At 35.7% G+C, this 19,580-nt stretch overlaps 1 protein-coding gene across 6 annotated transcripts in view; it reads left to right on the forward strand.

The window, feature by feature from the left end:
* The window catches only part of DLG2 (discs, large homolog 2 (Drosophila)), a 1,891,340-nt gene that overhangs the window by 1,327,079 nt on the left and 544,681 nt on the right, over positions 1–19,580 (forward strand). For all 6 annotated transcript variants that reach the window (XM_006895272.1, XM_006895270.1, XM_006895271.1 and 3 more), the window contains one exon: positions 15,318–15,386. In XM_006895272.1, the coding sequence (XP_006895334.1) occupies positions 15,318–15,386 (69 nt within the window). The remainder of the gene's footprint in view (positions 1–15,317; positions 15,387–19,580) is intronic.

Raw genomic sequence — 19,580 nt, forward strand, 5'->3', positions numbered from 1 at the left:
TTAAAAAAAAATAATACTGACTCCTAAAAGACAGTTTATATGTTTTCCTTGAAATCTGAGGGTCTTTTTAATTTTATGTGCATTATTCTTTGTTAATTTTTCCCAATGTTTCAACTCTTTTAATCCAACAACTGGGAATTATCTGCGCCTCCAAATGTATTGGCTAAGAGCAAGGAAAGAATTTTTTTCTTTTTCTTTTCAGAGAGGGGAGCAAACTGGTGGGGAGGGGTGGGCAGGGAGAAAAGTGCAGTAATGAATGAATGAAAATCCAAAACCTCTGAAATGTTTATTAAAATTAATAATAATTAAAAAAGAAAAAAAAGAGCCAGTGGGCAACTAAAATTGTGCCCACACTGAGAGATTACTTATAGTCAGCCTTAGTGTTCTAATACTAGCTCTCAAAATGCTCTAAACAAAATGTCCCCTTAGTTTCAAGACTGGAGAAGAAACACAATCAAACAAGAATTTCATAATCTGATGTTGTTTCTCATATCTAGAACAGATAAATGTGTAGAGACCAAATTTGATTAGTGATTGCCAGAAGTGAGACCACCATTCTTCTGTCAGCTTGTCATAATGTCACATTGTGGTGGATTATGTGTTTCTGTGGTGCTGGAAGCTATGCCATTAGTATTCCAAATACCAATAGAGTTACCCATTGTGGACAGATTACAGCAGAGATTCTAGACTAGAAGTAGAACTAGCCATACTTATGTCTCTGAAATAATTAACTCATTGCCATTGAGTTGGTTCTAACTCATGGTACCCTTCATCAGGTTTCTGAGACTGTAAATTATGATGAGAGGAAACTATCCATCTTTTTTGTAGAGAGCAGTTAGTGGGTTTGAACCACTAGGAACATGGAGCCATTGATTATCAGTACAGCTCAATACAGACTATTCCATGAGAGCTTCCTTCTCAGGGGGAAAAAATAGGCCCTTGAAAACTCTACAAGTTGTATTGGCCCTTTACTGTCTAATGAAGTGATGGAAGATGAGCCTGTAAAGTTAGAGGTCATTCGAAATATGGGGGCGGGGAGAGCTGCCTCCTCAACAAAGCATCTGCCTTAATCATGTGGGTGATGTGATGCGTTCATGCAAAGAGAAACCTTTATTTGTTGATTTTGCACAACACAATATGAGAAAGAGCTTCAAACCTTCTTAAATGATTGGAAAATATAGAATAAATAAAGGTCAATGTCCAAGACAATAGTGAGCTGAAAGGAACTAGGATTGGCCATTTTTAATTAGACAATCACATGATAGACAAGTTTGAGAATGACAAGTTGAAGAGGAATTGTTTCACATTCACTGTCAAAATGAACATTTCAAGATCTATTCTGAAGCATGAAGCTGTCAGTGACAGAATAATATCTATATTCCTACAAGGAAGATCTATTAATACAACTATTATTCAAACATACCAACCACTAAAGCCAAATATGAAGAAATTAAGGATTTCTTGCAACTTCTTCAGTCTGAAATTTGTGAAATATGCAATCAAGATGAATTAATAGTAATTGATGACAGACATGTGAAAGTTGGAAACAAAGATGGAGGATTAATAGCTGGAAAATGTGTTCTTGGTGACAGAAATGATAACAAAGATTGCATGATAAAATTTTATAATCAATTATTTGTTCATTACAAATATCCTTTAAATAAAAACAACCTATACATCACTATAAATATAAACTTGCTTAGCGGAATACTTAAGAATCAAATTGATTACCTTTGTGGGAGATAGTGGAAAACCTCAATGCCATCAGTAAGAGTAAGACTAGAGACCAGCTGTGAAAGGACCATAAATTGCTCATAGACGAGTTCAAACTGAAGCTGAAAAAATATTAATACAGTTCATGAGAACCAAAATATGACCTTGAGTTTATTCCAACTGAACTTAAAAACTGTCTCAAAAGCATATTTTATTTATTGAACAGTAATCACCAAAGACCAGATGAGATGGAGAATGACATCAAACATATCACACACGAAGTAAGGAAAAGGTCATTGAAAAGAAGGAAAAAAGGCCAAAATGAATGTCAGAAGAGATTCTGAAATTTGATCTTTTAAAGAAACTGTAGTGAAATAAAGAAATGAAATAAGAGATCTGAATAGAACATTTCAAATGGTATCCTGGAAGACAATGCAAAGTATTATAACAAATTGTGCAAAGGATTTTTTTCACTAAGACTTTGTAAACTCCTATGCTGAGTTCCCTTATGTTACATAGTGCCAAGATTAAGTTTGCATTTTGTTGCATATTTGATCACTTCCCTATCTCTCCTTGCAAACTAGAGGACACCGGGAACTGCTTCCTGTTTGTTTATGTGATACCACCATTGCATAGCACTGACTTGTGGGCACTTGTCTTTGATTCCTGAATCTGGGGTATCACAAGTGTTATCAAGCAAAACTTCACAGCTTGATTGAAATGAAAAGTAAGAGCTTTCATTGAGAAGAAAGGCAATAAACACATTAGGAATCACATGGTGCAGAGGAGAGCTGACCTTTAGAGAAGAATTACAAACTAATAGATTACTACAGGACTTCCAGAAGGAAAAGACGGATAACCCAATCACAAAATGAGCAAAAGACATGGAAGGACATTTTACAAAGAAAGATATTCAGATGACCAACAGACATATTAAGAAATGCTCAAAGTCACTGACAATAAGAGAGATGCAGATAAAAACACAATGAGATACCATCTCAGCCCATTAGCAGTAGTAAAGTCTAACAGGACAGTTAGCACTAAATGTTGATGAGGATATAGAAACATTGGAACTCTTACACAGTGCAGCTGGTGGAATTGTAAAATGGTACAACCACTCTGGAAAGCAGTTTGATATTTCCATAAAAAGCTAAAAATACAAATTCCATATGACCCACCTTGTCCACTGCTAGGAATATTTCCCCAAAGAACAGAATTGAGCCACAAATGGAAATTTGTATAATTATGTTTATAACAGTGTTATTCACAACAATAAGAATATAGAAACAGCCCAAATGTCCATCAACAAATGAATGAAGTGAGAAAATTGTGGTACATTCAGAGCAATGGAATAAGGCAACACTATGGAGTAACAATTTTGTAAAATAGTGTATAACATGGGAGAGACTAGAGAGCTCTATGCTGAGTGAACTAACTCAGTCTCAATAGGACAAATAGTGCATAAGTCCATTATTATAAAAATAAAAGAGTAACTAGTATGATGTGTGTAAAAGTCCAAAAGGGAAAGGGGAGGGAGCAGAGGGTTGGAATACTTGTTGGTTGTAGGGGAACAGGGCAAGTCGGAAATCACTGGGATGACTAAATTTGGTAGGTGGAGGGAGTGGGTAGAGGAATTACAAAAGATCCAGTGGGGACCTGAAGGAATAGAGTAATAGTAGGCATAGATTGATTTTATAAAACCCTATGCATATGAATGATTGAATGAAACCTAAATGAATGGAAAAATATGTATAATACAATGTACATAAATGAACTTTTGTATGCAAACCAATATAAAAAGAAAAGAATTGAAAAATTGGTACATTGTATTGGCAGGAGATTACATGAATTTTCTTTTAAAAAGTTAGTCTTTTGTAAGTTACAAAGTAATCATCAAATTGGGTCCATCTGATCACAAAGCAACCATCAGACCCTTCTAGCATGATAAGTGGAAGAACCTATGTGATTTTGAAAGTTGATTTTGAGTAAACGTTTTTTTTCTAAGAATAAACAGCAAGAAAAACCCATAAGCAAGCGAAATTATATTGTTTTTTGAAATGCTCTACCAAGTAATTCTCTCAGGGTGTAGAGGAGAGTTACAGAAATAAAAGGCTGTATCCTGATGCAGAAGTTGCTTTTGATTAAAAATGAAATTTCAGCATCAGAATTAAGCATAATCACATCTCATAGCAGGAATTGTAAATTCACTTGGTCTGTTCTTGTTCATAAGAAAATGAAGAAAATGATTTAGTAAATTGAACATAATGGATTAAGTAAGTTGTGAAATGCATAAGTTGCTTCCTTGTACATGTGTATTTCTCAGTAAATAGTGGCCAACTAAGTATAAGGCTGAATAATGATAAGTTTTGATAAGATTCAGAAATGGAGGAAATAATTTAGAGCAATTACAAAAACCAATGTATAACCCAATTTCAGTATAAGAAATGTAAAGTAGAGTTAGGGAATGCAGTAATACTCAACAGGCTATGTAGACACTCCTCCTGAAATAAAACGGACGCGATAAAACAACCACTCAGGGCAGAGAGGAAAGTTGGAATCCAAGGAAGTTTCAGCAAGATGCATGACATGCATTAGGTGATACCATTACTGAGCTATCTCATCTCGAGAGGCCTAGACTAAGTTGAAGTTCATACCTCTTTCTTGTTCTTTTATTCAAGAATTTAAAAAAAAAATGTGTATTAAACACTGGGTACCAAGTTTTGCACTGGGCATGTAAATAGCTCAAAACCTCTGTGTTTTCAAAGAGTTTGTCTGATAATAATCCAACCCACTGTTGTTGGGTTCATTCCCAATACTAAACCTCCTTTGGGTTTCTAAGGCTGTAAATCTTAACCAGAAAATACTGCCTCTTCTTTCTCCCATCAGGTGACTAATGAGTTCCGTCTATCAACCTTTTGATTGGTAGCCTAATGCTAATTAGCCTCCATTGTCTATTAACAGAGACAGATAACTAAACATGTTAATGAAGAATTGAGTGAAAGATGTTCTTGAATGAAACTGAAAATGACTTCTTGGTTGTTTTACTATTTTGAGGTTACATTCCTTTACTTTTTAAGTATGCTTTTATATTTGAGTCCAATAATTTCCTTATCAGGAACTTCATCCAGAAAAAGATAGGAATATAATCTTTAAAGTTTATAAAAGTACACAGGATGGCACTACAAATGCCAATACTCAAACTCCCTGCCACAGAGTCGGTTCTAACTTAGTGACTATCCTTCAGGTTCCCAAGTCTGTAAATTTCATCAAGAGAGACTTCTTTTCTTTCTCCTTCAAAGCTATAATGGATTCAAACCACTGCATTTTTATCTTCTACTAGTCTTTCTGAACCCTACTGGCATCATCATCCATCGAGGGTTTTTAAGTCCGCCAGTTTGAATCCACCAGTACCTCCATGGAAGAAAAAAAAGGACAATCTCCTCTCATGGGATTTACAAGTCTCTGAAAATCCACTGGAGAGTCAAGCTCAACTCTATGGCAGTGAGAAGGAATGAATAAAAAAGACTAGACTTTATAGGAACCATGGTGATGGAACAGTTAAGTGTTCAGTCACTAACCAAAAGAGCAACAGTTTGAATCCACCAGCCAATCACTCCATGGAGAAAAAGTCCTAGTAGTGTATCCTAGAAAAACATTTCTACCAAGGAGACCCTATGGGGCAATTCTATTTGGTCAGACAGAGTCATTATCAATCAGAATAAACTCAACTATCTTTTTATACTCCTTGATATTAGATTTTAAGACTATATCTCCAGATCTTCTCAGTATCCAGAACACAGAAGATATTCAATTAATCTTTATTGAATGACTTGTCTCTTCTCTCTCCTCAGAATCTTTCTAGGCACTCAGGGGTTTGTATTTTTCTCTGATTTATACCTAGGCATTTGGGATAGAGTGATAAAGAAGGTTGAGTAGTTTTCTTTTGTAGTGCATATTCTAATGAGAGAATATGAATTAAGTCACACAATATAAATAAATTAATTAAATATGTTATGATAATGCCACATAGAAAGAAGTTATGGGGTAAAGAATAGCTTTTTAAAGAACTACTTTAGATCAAATGGCTAAGGAAAGCATGATTAAGGGTTAAAAAAACAGCAAAATTTTCAGAAGGCTTTTGAAATCTCTTTTCCTCATGGCTTTGTTTAGCCTGAATTGTGTACCTGTTCCTTGGATCCTATTTTGCTACCATTTTCAAAATGCCTCACGATCCTCCATCTTAAATAAATTCTTATTTCAGGGTCTAATTTTACTAATTCCTATCCATCCACATTAAACAGACAAGTTTAATATCTAAATATCTTTTGAAAGTCTTTCCTTCATCCTCTTTCCTGACCTTGTCTTCACAGTCAAACTGCTAGAAAGAGGTATGTACGTTCTTATTTCCCACCCATTCATTATTTATCTATTTTAATCTGTCTTCACTCTCACCTAGTGAATTATACTTCATCAATTCACCAATTGCTTCCTTATTGCTAGATCCAATTACCAGTAAAAATTTTCATTGTTTGATATTTTAAGTACTGTAAAATCGTTAGCAACTGCTGTCCAAGTTGTCTCTGAAGCTGCCTCACCCCTCTCATTCTTGACTGATGTGACTGCATAGTCTCTTAGTTTTTCTCCTACTTCTCATTTCTTCAGAAGAAAGATAAAAAGTCTCTTCTTGTATGGGTTTAGCCTCTGACAACTCACTGGAGGGTCACTTATGAGCCATTTCCAACCTGATGGCACCTAACAGGATGTCACATTTTTAGGTGTTCTTTTCCACACCGTCTGTCTGATAATTGCACTATTAACCAAACTATGCTAATGATAGGACTAGAGATATGAGAGATTTGATGTTTAAGGTTATCAGGTATCTAACAAGAATAGAAATTTCCAAGACCATTGACTCCCAATCCATAATTCCATACTCGCCCACTGGCATAATGGTGTGCCTCATCTATGTCCAAGAAAGTAGATGGACAAGATGATTACTATTGTCACTGTTCAAACAAAGAAAAAAATGAAAACAAAGGGTATAAAAGAGCTTAACAGAGCTTACTAAAAAAATTGTGGGATAGCACACATCTGAAGTTTAGACCTCTCTGCTTTTCTTCCACTATGCTCTGTTTCCCAGATGCAAAGAGAAAACACTACACTGCATTCTCTTGAAAATCTCATTATCTGTGTCACCTTAAAGGAACTTGAAAACCACATCAACTTGATACATAAAATCTTGACTGATTCACAAAATATTCGTGTTGAAAATTCTCCCATGATGGTTGCATTCTATAGTATTTGCTAACCAAAATATGGGTGGTGGTGGTTGTTTTATAAGTAACTGCATTCACTGTACTGACAAATGCTGTAAGCTATTATGAATTCAGTTATTTTTATTTGTTCTGAAGAATAGTCCATTTAGAAAGGCCTTTTTTTGATACATAGCCATATATTACAAGGTGCCTTATTATATGTGTATATTTTTAGGTGTCTCCAGAGATGTAGTTTGTAAATTGAAAATGTGAAGAAAAATGATGGATTGTCAGCCATTCAAAAACAAAACAAGTAAAGGCAAGAATATACTTGCTGTATTAAAAACACTGCATTTTCCTCTGACCCTTCAGCCTTTGAGACCAGTTACACACCCTTAGGTTAATCCACAGGACAAACTGTGCATGAATGATTCATTATTGCTTTAAGAAAAGAATTTGTCATTGATGATAGATTGATAGATAGTGTTCTCTCAGAGTCTTCCAGCTACATGAGAGTGTTAAGCAGGTTTTTTTAGAATGGCCAGTTTTAGGGTTGTGTTCCTCCTTAAACTGGATCACAAAGGAGATTATAAAAAAGGATCAGTATCAGACCAAGAATCAAAAGTGTTTTGGTTGGACCTTTTCTTCCTTCAGACTGTGCAACTTCTCTAGGCCTTTGAGGTCCACCATCTGCACTGTGGGAGAAAATGAAGTAGTCTCCTGTAAAAACGTACCACTTTGGAAACATGAGGGGAAACTGCCTTAAGTGGAATATACTTGAAAGCAGTGAGTTATATTGATTAGGAATTAAATCTAGGGGTCTAATGGAATCCCTGTACATAATAAATATCCAATTAGCACTTTGGAGATATATCAGATCACACCAAAAATTATACAAGATAATTCACATGAAGAGCCAATGAAACAACAGATAGAGCTTCATGAGAGAAGATGTAATGCTATGATGTATTATTTGGATATCCAAGAGGATATACTGTTCAGTTTTAAATAATGGCAACCTGAAGAAAGGAAAGGAAAACTTAAAGTTGTAATTAACAGAAGGAGCAAGTGATAAATAGAAGACTTTTAAGAGAAAGAGAACATGATAGAGATACAAGTTCTTTAGAATAGGGAATAAAGAAAAATGGACTTTTAAAGACATTAGGTGTTATTTGAAAGATTGTCAGGGCTTTATAAGCCACATTAAGTAACTTTATTTCATCAATACATTAGTAAGGGGGGAAAATAATTGTGTATCATTTCAATAACACCTTTTCCTGCCTCTGATGCTTCAAAAGATAAAATCAAAGCTATTTAGCACCACCAGCTAAATCCTTTGTGCTCCATGTGTAACAGGACAATTTCAATTAAGACAATTTCAAATTAAATTCATAAAACATTTCTAATTTAGTACATTATTAGGATTGAATATTCCAATAGCATTCAAATGTCATTTCCATAGGCAATAGCTTCGTAGCCCTTCACTTGTAAAACCAGTGAGTTCTTAGAAAAGAGAAATTCTATTGTGCTCTGAGGTTTATACATTAACAACATAAAAATAATAAGGCCAAAAACTCTTTTGAGTTTCAGGGAAATGTACCTCTATTACTGCCTAGTTTAACACCTAAACCAAGCTTCCTGAATATGGAGTTGGAATCCTACATTGTAAGTGGGAGCTTCTTTCTCAGCATTAATATTATTAGGAGTAATATTAATAATATTAGGATAGTGAGTCTAGCTTAGACTCATTCGATTTACTCACCTTTCCATCTCATCTAAATCTGCATAAATGCCCAGAGCTCATTAAGGTAGAATGAATAGGATCAAGAAATCTCTCTATTAAGTGATCTTCACCAAATTATCCTTGAAATTTATCAACTATGAAAACTGTACAAAACTCTTACTGCTATTCAGTGAGAGTTCCATGTTTCCTAACAGATTGCATCAGGTTTTGTGGAATATAGACTAATCATAGAGCTTAAGAAACCTTTCTTTACAGCATCATGGTTTATCTCAGAGGAGCAGGCACTTTGAGAAAAATCTGAGTTCTACTTCTGCTACTCTTGCTATATTGAAGTGAAAGGGACGAACAGAAGATTTACAGCTTGAGAAGACCAAGTGAAGTATTTATAACACAATGTGCAAAGAGTTGGAGTTATAAAATCAAAAGGGAAGAACATGTTTCTCAAATTGAAAGAACTGAAGGACAAATTCAAGCCCCAAGTTGAAATAATGAAGATTCTATAGGCAAAATCTTGAGTGATGCAGGTAACATCAAAATAGATGGAAGATATACACAGTCACTGTACCAAAAGTAACTGGTCAACACTAAAGCATTTTGGGAAGTAGCATATGCTCAAGAACCAATGGTAATAAAGAAGTCCTAGCTGCACTGAAAGCATTGTCAAAGAATAAGGCCCAGGAATTGATGAGGTACAAATTGGCATATTTCAACAAACAAATATAGCCTGAATGTGCTCACCCATCTATGCCAAGAAATTTGGAGGACAACTCTCCGGACAACTGACTGCAAGAGATTCATATTTGTTCCAATTCCAAAAAAAAGTATTCCAAAAAAATGTGAAAATTATTGAACAATATCATTAATGTAACATAGTTGTAAATTCTTGCAAAAGATTATTTAAAAATGGCTAGTACAGTATGTGAACAGGGAACTGCCCAAGATGGATTGAGAAGAGATATGAGGTCACACGAGTCATTGTGACATTAGACATTGTTGATGGCAGATGAATTCTGGCTGAAAGCAAAAAATACCAGAACAAAGTTTACTTGTATTTTATTGACTATTCAAAGGCATTTGACTATGGATCATAACAAAGTATGGCTAGTATTGAGAAGAATGGGGATCCCAGAATACTTTCTTGTGCTACTGTAAAACTAACACCTAGAACAAAAAGCTGTTTTACGAACAGAGCAAGGGAGCACTGCATGGTTTAAAATTGGAAAAGTTGTGCATCAGAGTTATATCCTTTCTCCATATCTATTCAACCTGTACTCTGAATAAATCATTTGAGAAGTTAGACTATCTGAGAAAGAATATTACATCATGATCAGAGGAAGACTTATCAACAGTCTGCGCTATGCATAGGACTCAGTCTTGCTTGCTGAAGGTGAAGAGGAATTGAAGCATTTACTGCAGAAGATAAAAGACTATATAGTCTTCAACAAGGATTGCATCTCAACATAAAGAAAACAAAAATCCTCCCCACTAGATCAATAGGTATCATAATAGAAAAAAAAGTTTGCAGTTGTCAATGACTTCCATTTTATTTGGATCTACAATCAATATGCAGGGTAACTGCAATCAAGAAATCAAAAGACATGTTGCATTGAGAAAAAAATCAGCTGTCAAGGACCTCTCCAAAGTGATAAAAATGAAGTTATCAGTTTAAAGACTAAGGTGGATTTGATCCAAGCCATGGACTTTTCAATTACTTGTTATGTATCTGAAAATTAGACAATGAATAAAGATGACAAGAAATAACAAGAAAAATAAAGAACAAGAATCAATGCCTTTGAGTTGTGGTGTTGTGGACGTGTACTGAATATTTTATGCACTGCCATAAAAACAAACTAATCTGTCTTGGAGAAAGAACAAGCAGGGTGCTGCTTGGAGTCAAGGATGGTGAGGCATTGTCTTACATACTTCGGGTATGTTGTCAGGAGGGGCTATTCCTAGGAGAAGGATGTGGTACTGGGAATGATGGAGGGCCAGAGAGAGAGAAGACTCCCAACAAAATGGGTTCACAGTGACTGCAACAATGGGTTCTGGCTCCATCTCTGTTTTCCTTTGTGTGTCTTTTATAACGGCACTTGTAGTGGGGTAAGAAGCTGCACTGCAATCCCAAAGGTACTCAGTTTGAATCCACCAGCCACTCTGCAGGAGAAGGATGGGCAGTCTCCTCCCATGTGATTAACTGCCTCTGAAAACATGCTGAAGAGTCAACTATGTATGGGTCGGTTCCAACTCAATGGTCCTCAACAGCAGCAGCAATATTCCAAATTTACATACCAGGAAAAACTGGCTGACTTTGCCTTTGCAGTATTAAAGGATTTCATTTATCTGAGCCAATTATGATTCCTTTTGCATTTAACTGTGACTAAAATTTTTAAAAGGAATTTATCAAATAGTTACAGATAGAATGGCAAATCAATTTTATAATAGGTGGTAGTAAGCAAAGTACAATTACTGAGTCTTCATTTTAATTAGATGATCTGAGTGAAAAGACCAACAAGAAACCCTGCTACTTATTAGACTCTGCTTCTGGTATGTTTTTGTTAAAATAAATACCTTCTACATTTGTTTGCCAACTACTCCCTCCCTGTAGAGTTCTTTTCATAAACTATGCTCTGCAGATTATTTATTTTAAAGTATTGCTCTAAAAACAATTAATATAGGCAATTTACAAAAATACCTTAGACAGGGGAGGATAGTTTCAGTGGCAAGCATAGTGAACATCACTGATATTTACCCTAAAAGAAGCAACTCTTGTTACCTTGGAAAACTCACCCTTATTGCTGTGGGGTCAGAATCGATATAGCTGACCCTCTTTTGAATTTCTAGGCTCTAAATTACAGTGGAGGAGATTGCCTATCCTTCACCTGCAGAGCAAAGCCACTGGTGGATTGGAACCAGCAGAGTGGTACAGTCTTTGGGTTAACAGTAAAATGATAAAGAAGATTAATTTAAAAATTCTGAAAAAAATTAGCAAATAAGCATATAAAAAGTATTCTTCCATTAGAGAAATAATAAGTCTGTGCCTATTATCAAGTACTTTTTAAAATTATAATGTCAGTAGTTTTAATAGTATCATAAAGCTGATAAATATGTCTGTATACACATATAATTTATATGATTGCTTTTATGGTCATAAAACAGTAAAAAGTTTTTAAAAAGCAATTTAATAACACAGATTAGGAACCCAAGAAATGGTTCTACTCTGACAATCCATCCTTAGAAAATAAAGAAAAGTAATTGCTACCAATGCGAGCATTTTAACATTTGATGTTTATGATATTAAAACAGTATAAATAACCCACATAGATAACAATGAATATTCAAGTAGTTAGGTTGTCTTCATAGAAAATATCATTATAATACACTAAATGTTCAAGTAATCATGTTCTCTTTATAGAAAATATTGTAAAACACTAATGTAATGATTATGGAAAATCAGTCAGAAACACTCAGAATATTAAAAAAAAGATGTAAGATGAATTTACATTTCTTCTCTATAACTTGTTTATGTATTATAAAATTGTGAAACACACGAGCTATATTCAGCGAATGCCCTGGTTCAGCCTTGCTTGCCCAAATAAAGATTTGAACCAGGTGGGAGACACAGAAACATAGGCCATAGATGAATCCCCTGGTTATGTCCTGCTACAAAATAATCTGGAGCGGTCCAAGCCTTAGTTAGAGAGGAGAGAGGAAAGGGGAGGAGACATGAATGAAAATGAAAGTAAAGAGAGGTTTATTAGAAAAGTTGCAGCCCAGAAAGTGAATCAGTTCATTTCTTCAAAAGTAAAGAGGTCTCTACACATTAAAAGACCCTGTGTCACATGGGTCATTTTTTAATATAGCTGATTTGGGTATGCTTCCAGGCATGAGTTTTGGCCAACGATATGATGTTATGGAAAGTTCAAAATATGATTGGCATTTCTTGATCTGATACATTGTTCTTGATGTCACTCATGTACCAAAAACACTGATTAGTTTGCTTCCAGGGACAGCCTTTACTATACATGGCAGGACTACTGAGGTAGGCTCTATGTCTCATGTAATTTGCTCCCTGCTTTTCATTGTTTAACACTTGCACTTGACTTCATTTGACCTTTTCCTTCAATTGACTCCTAGGTGAGCTTCCTCTGATTTTATCTCATTGGTATCCATTCTAACATTTTCCCATCCACTTTTGTGTTCCATTGACTCCTAGAGTGAGCTTCATCAGGTTTTATCTTGTGGGTTATCCACCCTAATATTCTTTCCACCCAGTTTTGTCCCAATTACCTAATCTGGCCCTAATAACATGGATATATTTTTGTTTGTTTGTTTGAATTCTGCTTCTACATTTGTAAACTGTTGGTTTCTAAGAATTTATTGAAGCTCAATGAATTTTGTTTTCTTATATGTAAAATTTAAGCGGGAGCTCTGGTAACCTAGTGGTCAAGAGCCGGGCTGCCAACCCATGGGCCACGGTTCAAATCAAAAGATGAGCCATTTCTTCTCATGCAATTTACTGCTTCTGAAAAGCCTCTGAAGGGCCAAATATAGGTTAATTCCAACTCAATGGTACACAGCAACAAAAACAATATGTATAATATTCTACCTTATAGAGCAGCTATAAATGTTAAATATATAATGTGAAAAGAGTCAAGAAATTATGAGTAAATGTTTCTTTGCTGTTATTTATGAGTTCTCCTAATAAATTGTTTTTACAATATTACTGAGGGGTTTTTTGTGTGTGTGCCATTGAGTCAGAACCAACCCATAGCTGACCCTTCAGTGGGCTTTCAGCGGCAGTGATTGCTCATCCTTCTCCTGTGGAACAGTTGGTCAATTCAAACCTCATGCCTTGGAGATTGCAGTGAAGCTTCTTATCACTAGTCCACATGTTATATTTGGGTATTGGTCATCAACTTTTTTTTTTTTATATCTGAAGTGTATACCTCATAGCAGTGACTCTATGGCTAGCTGAAAAGATCTAAATCATAAATTTTAAATCATCTGAGTTTAGCAAACACCTAAATAACTTTATTATGTGTGAAGTACTATTCTGATGACACAGTATAGCAAGTCACAAAGCTAACCAAAATGCGATTGTCTCAAATCCAACAGCCACTCTGTAGGAGGGAAAAAAGCAATGCCCTCCCATAAAGATTTCTGAAGTCAACTCATTGCCACTGAATCAGAACTGACTCAATTTTGTAATGTTTTCTCATGTTCTACAAGCATTTACCCAAGGTTTATCTATCTATCTATCTATCCACACATATACACATAAATATACACTCATATACATATACACATACACACATACATACATACATACATTTTCAGGTATATGCAATACACTAAAATTGGATACATGTTTGGGTACATTATATCATGCACTTAACACATATATTCTACATACTTAGCACATTAAAAAACCAAGATGCTTTCATTTTTGCTGTTAGATTGTTAAAATAAATATCACACACAAAAGCTTTGCCAAAGGGAGCTCTAGTGGCCAAGTGATGAGAGAGAAACTGCACTGCAATTCTGTAGGCGTATGGTTCAAATCTCCTCCCATGTGATTAAACTGCCTCTGAAAACCCGCTGGAGGGTCAGCTATGGGTCAGTTCTGACTCGATGTTACACAACAATGACCATTTCTTTGGCAAAATAGTTGAAGAATACTTGGGCATTAGGAAATTAATTCTTTAAAAATTGATGAAACGGTTACTTTTTGGAAGGTATTAGAACACAATGATTAAGTGCAGTGCCTCTTAAAAAGACTATCTACATAACATTCAAGCACAGATATTCATCATAGACATTTGTGCAAGTTTCTAAGTGTCCCTCTACTCAATTTCCTCATCTGATAAATGAAATTAGTGATATTGGATACCTGATAGGATTATAAAATATAAAAATGGCAAAGTGTAAAGCACTTTGAAAAATGGCTAGAGGAATGTAAATACTTAATAAATGCTAGATAGTATTTTATTTCGATTATTTATCCACAATCCCAGTATTTTCTTGTTGCCATGCAACCAAAACAAATTATACAAATATACCAAATGTATTTATATAAAATTAGAACTTTAATTTCCAAATTTGAAGATTTTATGTTCACTAAATAACTAATTTATACTTATTGATTAATTTTAAAATTAAGTGTTACAAGCATAAATTTATAAGTAAGCTTATACTAATTAAATGCCACTTTGATTCACAAAATAGGCTCTGTATAAAATTTATGATGAAAAATTGTGCCATCACCTACACATTTTAATATATTACATTATAATGTAAATTATGCCTTGATGTTCTATAAAGTCTTACTCTAAGTGAGAACGGGGTTACCATATCCAGATATTTTTGGTCCTTCTCTGCTTGCCTGTCATTTAAAGCTTACTTTTGAACAATACATGTTATAATTAAAGTGTAAGGACTCATGTATCTCTTACATGGTAGTGTGCTATGTTTTGGCGGGTAATCATCAATTTACAACCAAATAGTGATTTACTCTGCTGTATTTCTCTCAAGATTGGTTTTTTTGGTGTTGGTTTGTTGGTTATTTTCCTGACAGTTGTTGACATTTATCTTTTCTTCCTTTCCAGTCATTCTCAACACAGCACTGCAACCCGCCAGCCTTCAGTGACTCTGCAGCGGGCCATCTCTTTAGAAGGGTAAGAAAAGATTACACAGAGACTCCTCTTAAAGTTAACTGTGTAGCCTCATTGTTTTGAGCATAAACAACTTCTTTTCTTCTTTCGAAAAGTAGATATCAATGAAGCTCTTGGTATATGTGTTCTAGATATTAGATTTTAAAAGCTAAGTAAAAGCTCTTATTTTCCTTTCAGAGGGTTTATAGTCCAGTGAAAATAACAGAAATGCAAGCACATATATACCATGAAGTATAAGCATTTTACAGGAGATACATGTACACAAGAATAATGTCATATCCAGGATGGGAATCTAGCTCTAACTTGTCATCAAGAGGGAGAGAAAGCAGGTCAGAATTATTTTAAAAAGTTGAAACTCAAAAAGGCTGAAACATCTTTATTTGTGTGACAGGCTTTAAAAGAAAGCTGTGGATAGAGAAAGAATATGTGTATATACATAAGCACTGAAGCAAATATGTAGAGCCAAAGGCCATTGTATGATTCATCATCACGGAATAAGCTGTATTAATAAGTTGGTCAAGACATACTAATGATAAAGTTGACTGAGTAGGCATTCATGTAGAGAAATTGGTTGTTGTTGTTGTTATGTGCCTTCCAGTTGCTTGCAACTCATAGCAACCCTATGTACAATAGCCCTGAAACCTTCTTAGTCCTGTGCCAACTTTGTCTCTGACACGCCTACCCTCATTACCCCAGTCACTAAGTCAATCCATCTCATCGAGAGTCTTCCTCTTTTGTACTGTCCCTCCACCCTTCCAAGTATGATGTCCCTCTCCAAGGACTGGTCCCTTCTTGCACCAAGTCCAAATTATGTTAGATGAAGCCTCAGAATCCTTGCTTCCAAGGAGCAGTGTGGTCTCACCTGCTCTAAGATGAACTCCTTTGTTCTCCTGGAAGTCCATGCTATATTCAGTACTCTTCTCCAGCACCACAGCTCAAAAGCATCACTTCTCTATAATCTTTAGTCATTGTACAGCTTTCTGATGCATAGTAAGCAATTGCAAAGACTGTGGCCTGGATCAGGAGCTCCTTGGTTTCTAGACTGATGTTGTTGCTCTTCAGTACTCTGGAGAGGTCCCTGATAGCAGACTTGCCCAATGCAATTCATCTTTTGATTTCCTGGCTTCTGGTACCAAAAGTGTTGATTGTGGAGCCAGGCAAACTAGAACTCTAGAGTTCTGTATTTTTAAACTGCACATTCATTTCATTGGAAGGATAGTTAATACACTTCTTCACTTGGCTTATATTTGCAAGCGATATCATTGTTCATTTTTAACTTCTTGATGTATAAAATGAATTTGTTTTTCAATATCAAACCTTATTTCCCACTAGTGTGGTGGTGGTGTTGTTATGTACCATCAAGTTGTCTATGACTCATAGTGACCCTGTGAACACCAGTTCTGAACCTTGCCGTATCCTAAGCTTACCTATTACCAATACACTTGACCTCATTTCTACAATCACAGTGTCTATTCATCTTGTTGAAAGTCTTCTCTTGAGCTGACCCTCTACTTTTCCAAGCATGATGGCCTTCTCCAAGGACAAACCCCTCCTGACAGCATGCCAAAGAATGTGACATGGAGCTTTACTATCCAAAAAGCACTTTGGTGCTTTCTTGGTTTCACTTTCTCCAGGACAGATCTGTTTGTTCTCTTGGAAGACCATAGGATACTCAATACTTTTCTCTAACACCATAACTTAGAATCATTTATTCTTCTTCTGTCATTTTTATTCACTGTCAAGCTTTCAGATGCATACCAAGTAATTGAAAAGACCATAGCTTGGATTGGGCACACCTTTGTCTTTAGACAGACATCATTGTTCTTTAGCTCTCTGGAAAAGTCCTTGACAACTAATTTTTCCAATGCAGTTCATTTTGGGATTTCCTGCCAAAGGTGGCACTAGTGAATAGACTACCTTAATGAAATTTCTGTTTAAATTGCTGCTGTTATGTGCCATAGACTCACTTGTGACTCACAGTGACCGTATGTACAATAGTCCTGAAACCTGCTCTATTCTGTGTGAGCCTTATTGTCGCTGACAAACCTACTTTCATTAACCACAGTCACTGAATCAATCCAGCTCATCGAGGGTCATCCTGTCTTACACTGTCCCTCCACCCTCCCAACCATGATGAAGCCCCAGTATCACTGCCTTCAAGGAGTAGTCTGGCTGTTTTCACCCTCTCCAGGACAAACCTACTTTTAAATTTCTTTGTCTCCTTTATTTATAAATGTGAACTTCATATTTGATTCAGACCTCTAACCATCCTTCCCAACACTATTGAGACATGAGGTTCCACGAAAGTGCCCTGATGATGCCTCTTTCCCTTAGTATTTTCTGTCACTGTTGACACAAAAAGAGAAAAGAGAAATGGCATTTTTCTTAGCATTGTACTGTAGTTGTCCCCATTCTATTGTTTATCTTTGTCAACGTTGCTTGAATGGATAAGGAAATTCTTTCTCAGCCTCAGTAATAATGAAATAGGTTAACAAATTCCATGCTTGTGGATCTTGCCGTGGAAGAAGGGCATGATAGTCTTTCTTTTCTGGAAGACACAGTTTTGATAAACACTTTTCATGGAGTGCCCTTTTTGCCTTCAGCAAAGGTGAATGAAAGGGAATACAGATTGCCTCCTCAATGATACCTCTTCTTTTTACAAAGATACTCTGCCATTCTAGTGGTTAAGAACTGTGCTGCCAGCATGAAGGCACATGGTTTGAATTCACAAACTGCTCCACTCCACAGAAGAAAGATGGACAATCTTTGAAACCCATGTGATTCACTGTCTCTGCTTTTGCTTTTATAGTAAAAACCACCAACTCACTTTGGTTATCCTAATTTTTAAAAAAAATGAGATAATTATGAACTTGACTCTAGAGAAAGAAATAGCATTTCTCAATAATACACTCTCCTCATCAGATTTGGTCTACAAACTAAAACAGAGAGAGGAGAGGAACAGTTGTCTTGTATAGACCCTGACTAGATTCCCTGAGTTTAAATACAGGCTGACACACTGATTTCTATTCTGTTATTGTTGTTGTTATGTACTGTCAAATCAGAACCATCCCATAGCTGACCCTCTGGGAGATTGTCCATCCTTCTCCTGCAGAGCAGCTGGTGGCCTCAAAACATATGCCCCTGGGATTTCAGAGAAGCTTCTTGCCACACCAGACCTCCCTAGACTCGAGGAGAAAAGTCTTTGTGAAAATTAACAAATCCGTAGGAAGTTTTGTTGTTAATGCAAAGGCAGTTTGAATCCACTAGCAGCTTCTGGGGAGAAAGATTTGCAGTCTCTTCCTATACAATAATTTAAAGCCCTCCAAAAGTCCACCAGAGGGTCAGCTGTGAGTTAGTTTTGACTTGATCACAACAGTGAGTTTGAGTTACTTCTCCGAACTTCAGTTTACTTCACCATAAAATGAGGGTACTATGATGAGTATCTATCTCAGAGGTTGGATGTTGTGGTGTTTTTTGTTTATTTGTTTTTTTAAATGTAGATAGATAGATAATTTCTAGATTACTGATGTTTTTTGTAGTTGTTATTTCTGTTACTATTATTGCAACTAATTCATATTCCATAAGGCCTGCTAGTTTCTAATTTGTATTGAATAAGAATCTGTTAAAGTCATGAGGAACTGGTATTTTCACTTTAACCTGGAGAAGCATTTTCCTATCTACCTGTATAAGTAGTCTTGTCTTAAGACAAGGTTTCATGCTGACAATCTTGTCAGCAGTCAGTTCTAAGTCAAATGTCTGGCGATTTCTTTGGTTTGTTTTCATTACTATAGTTTTTATCATGAGTTTCTTTACAAATGGGCTTTTTATTTGTCTTCAGAAGTTAGTATGAGAATGATAGTGCCAGTTCATTACATGCTGCATCATGATATGTAGTACATATTCCTAATATAGTTACAGAAAAGATGGCAGTGTAAAGATGCAGCTTCTTTGTTCCTTGTGAATCCCTCCATTGTCATAGGCCAAGGTGACAATCATTCCACATTTGGTTATTAACACAAAGACTTCCTCTGGCTGTGCTAAATAATGACATTTTATAGTAAAGATATTTGCAATATTTTTTTCTTTCTTATGAGTAGAAGCGTATTGTTGTTGTTGTTGTTGTTGTTGTTGTTATGTGCCGTCGAGTCGCCTGCGACTCATAGCGACCCTATGTACAACAGCCCTAAACTCCGCTCT

Source organism: Elephantulus edwardii, unplaced genomic scaffold (assembly GCF_000299155.1).
Source record: "Elephantulus edwardii isolate Elephantulus edwardi_28Jun2011 unplaced genomic scaffold, EleEdw1.0 scaffold00163, whole genome shotgun sequence".
Taxonomy (NCBI): Eukaryota; Metazoa; Chordata; class Mammalia; order Macroscelidea; family Macroscelididae; genus Elephantulus; species Elephantulus edwardii.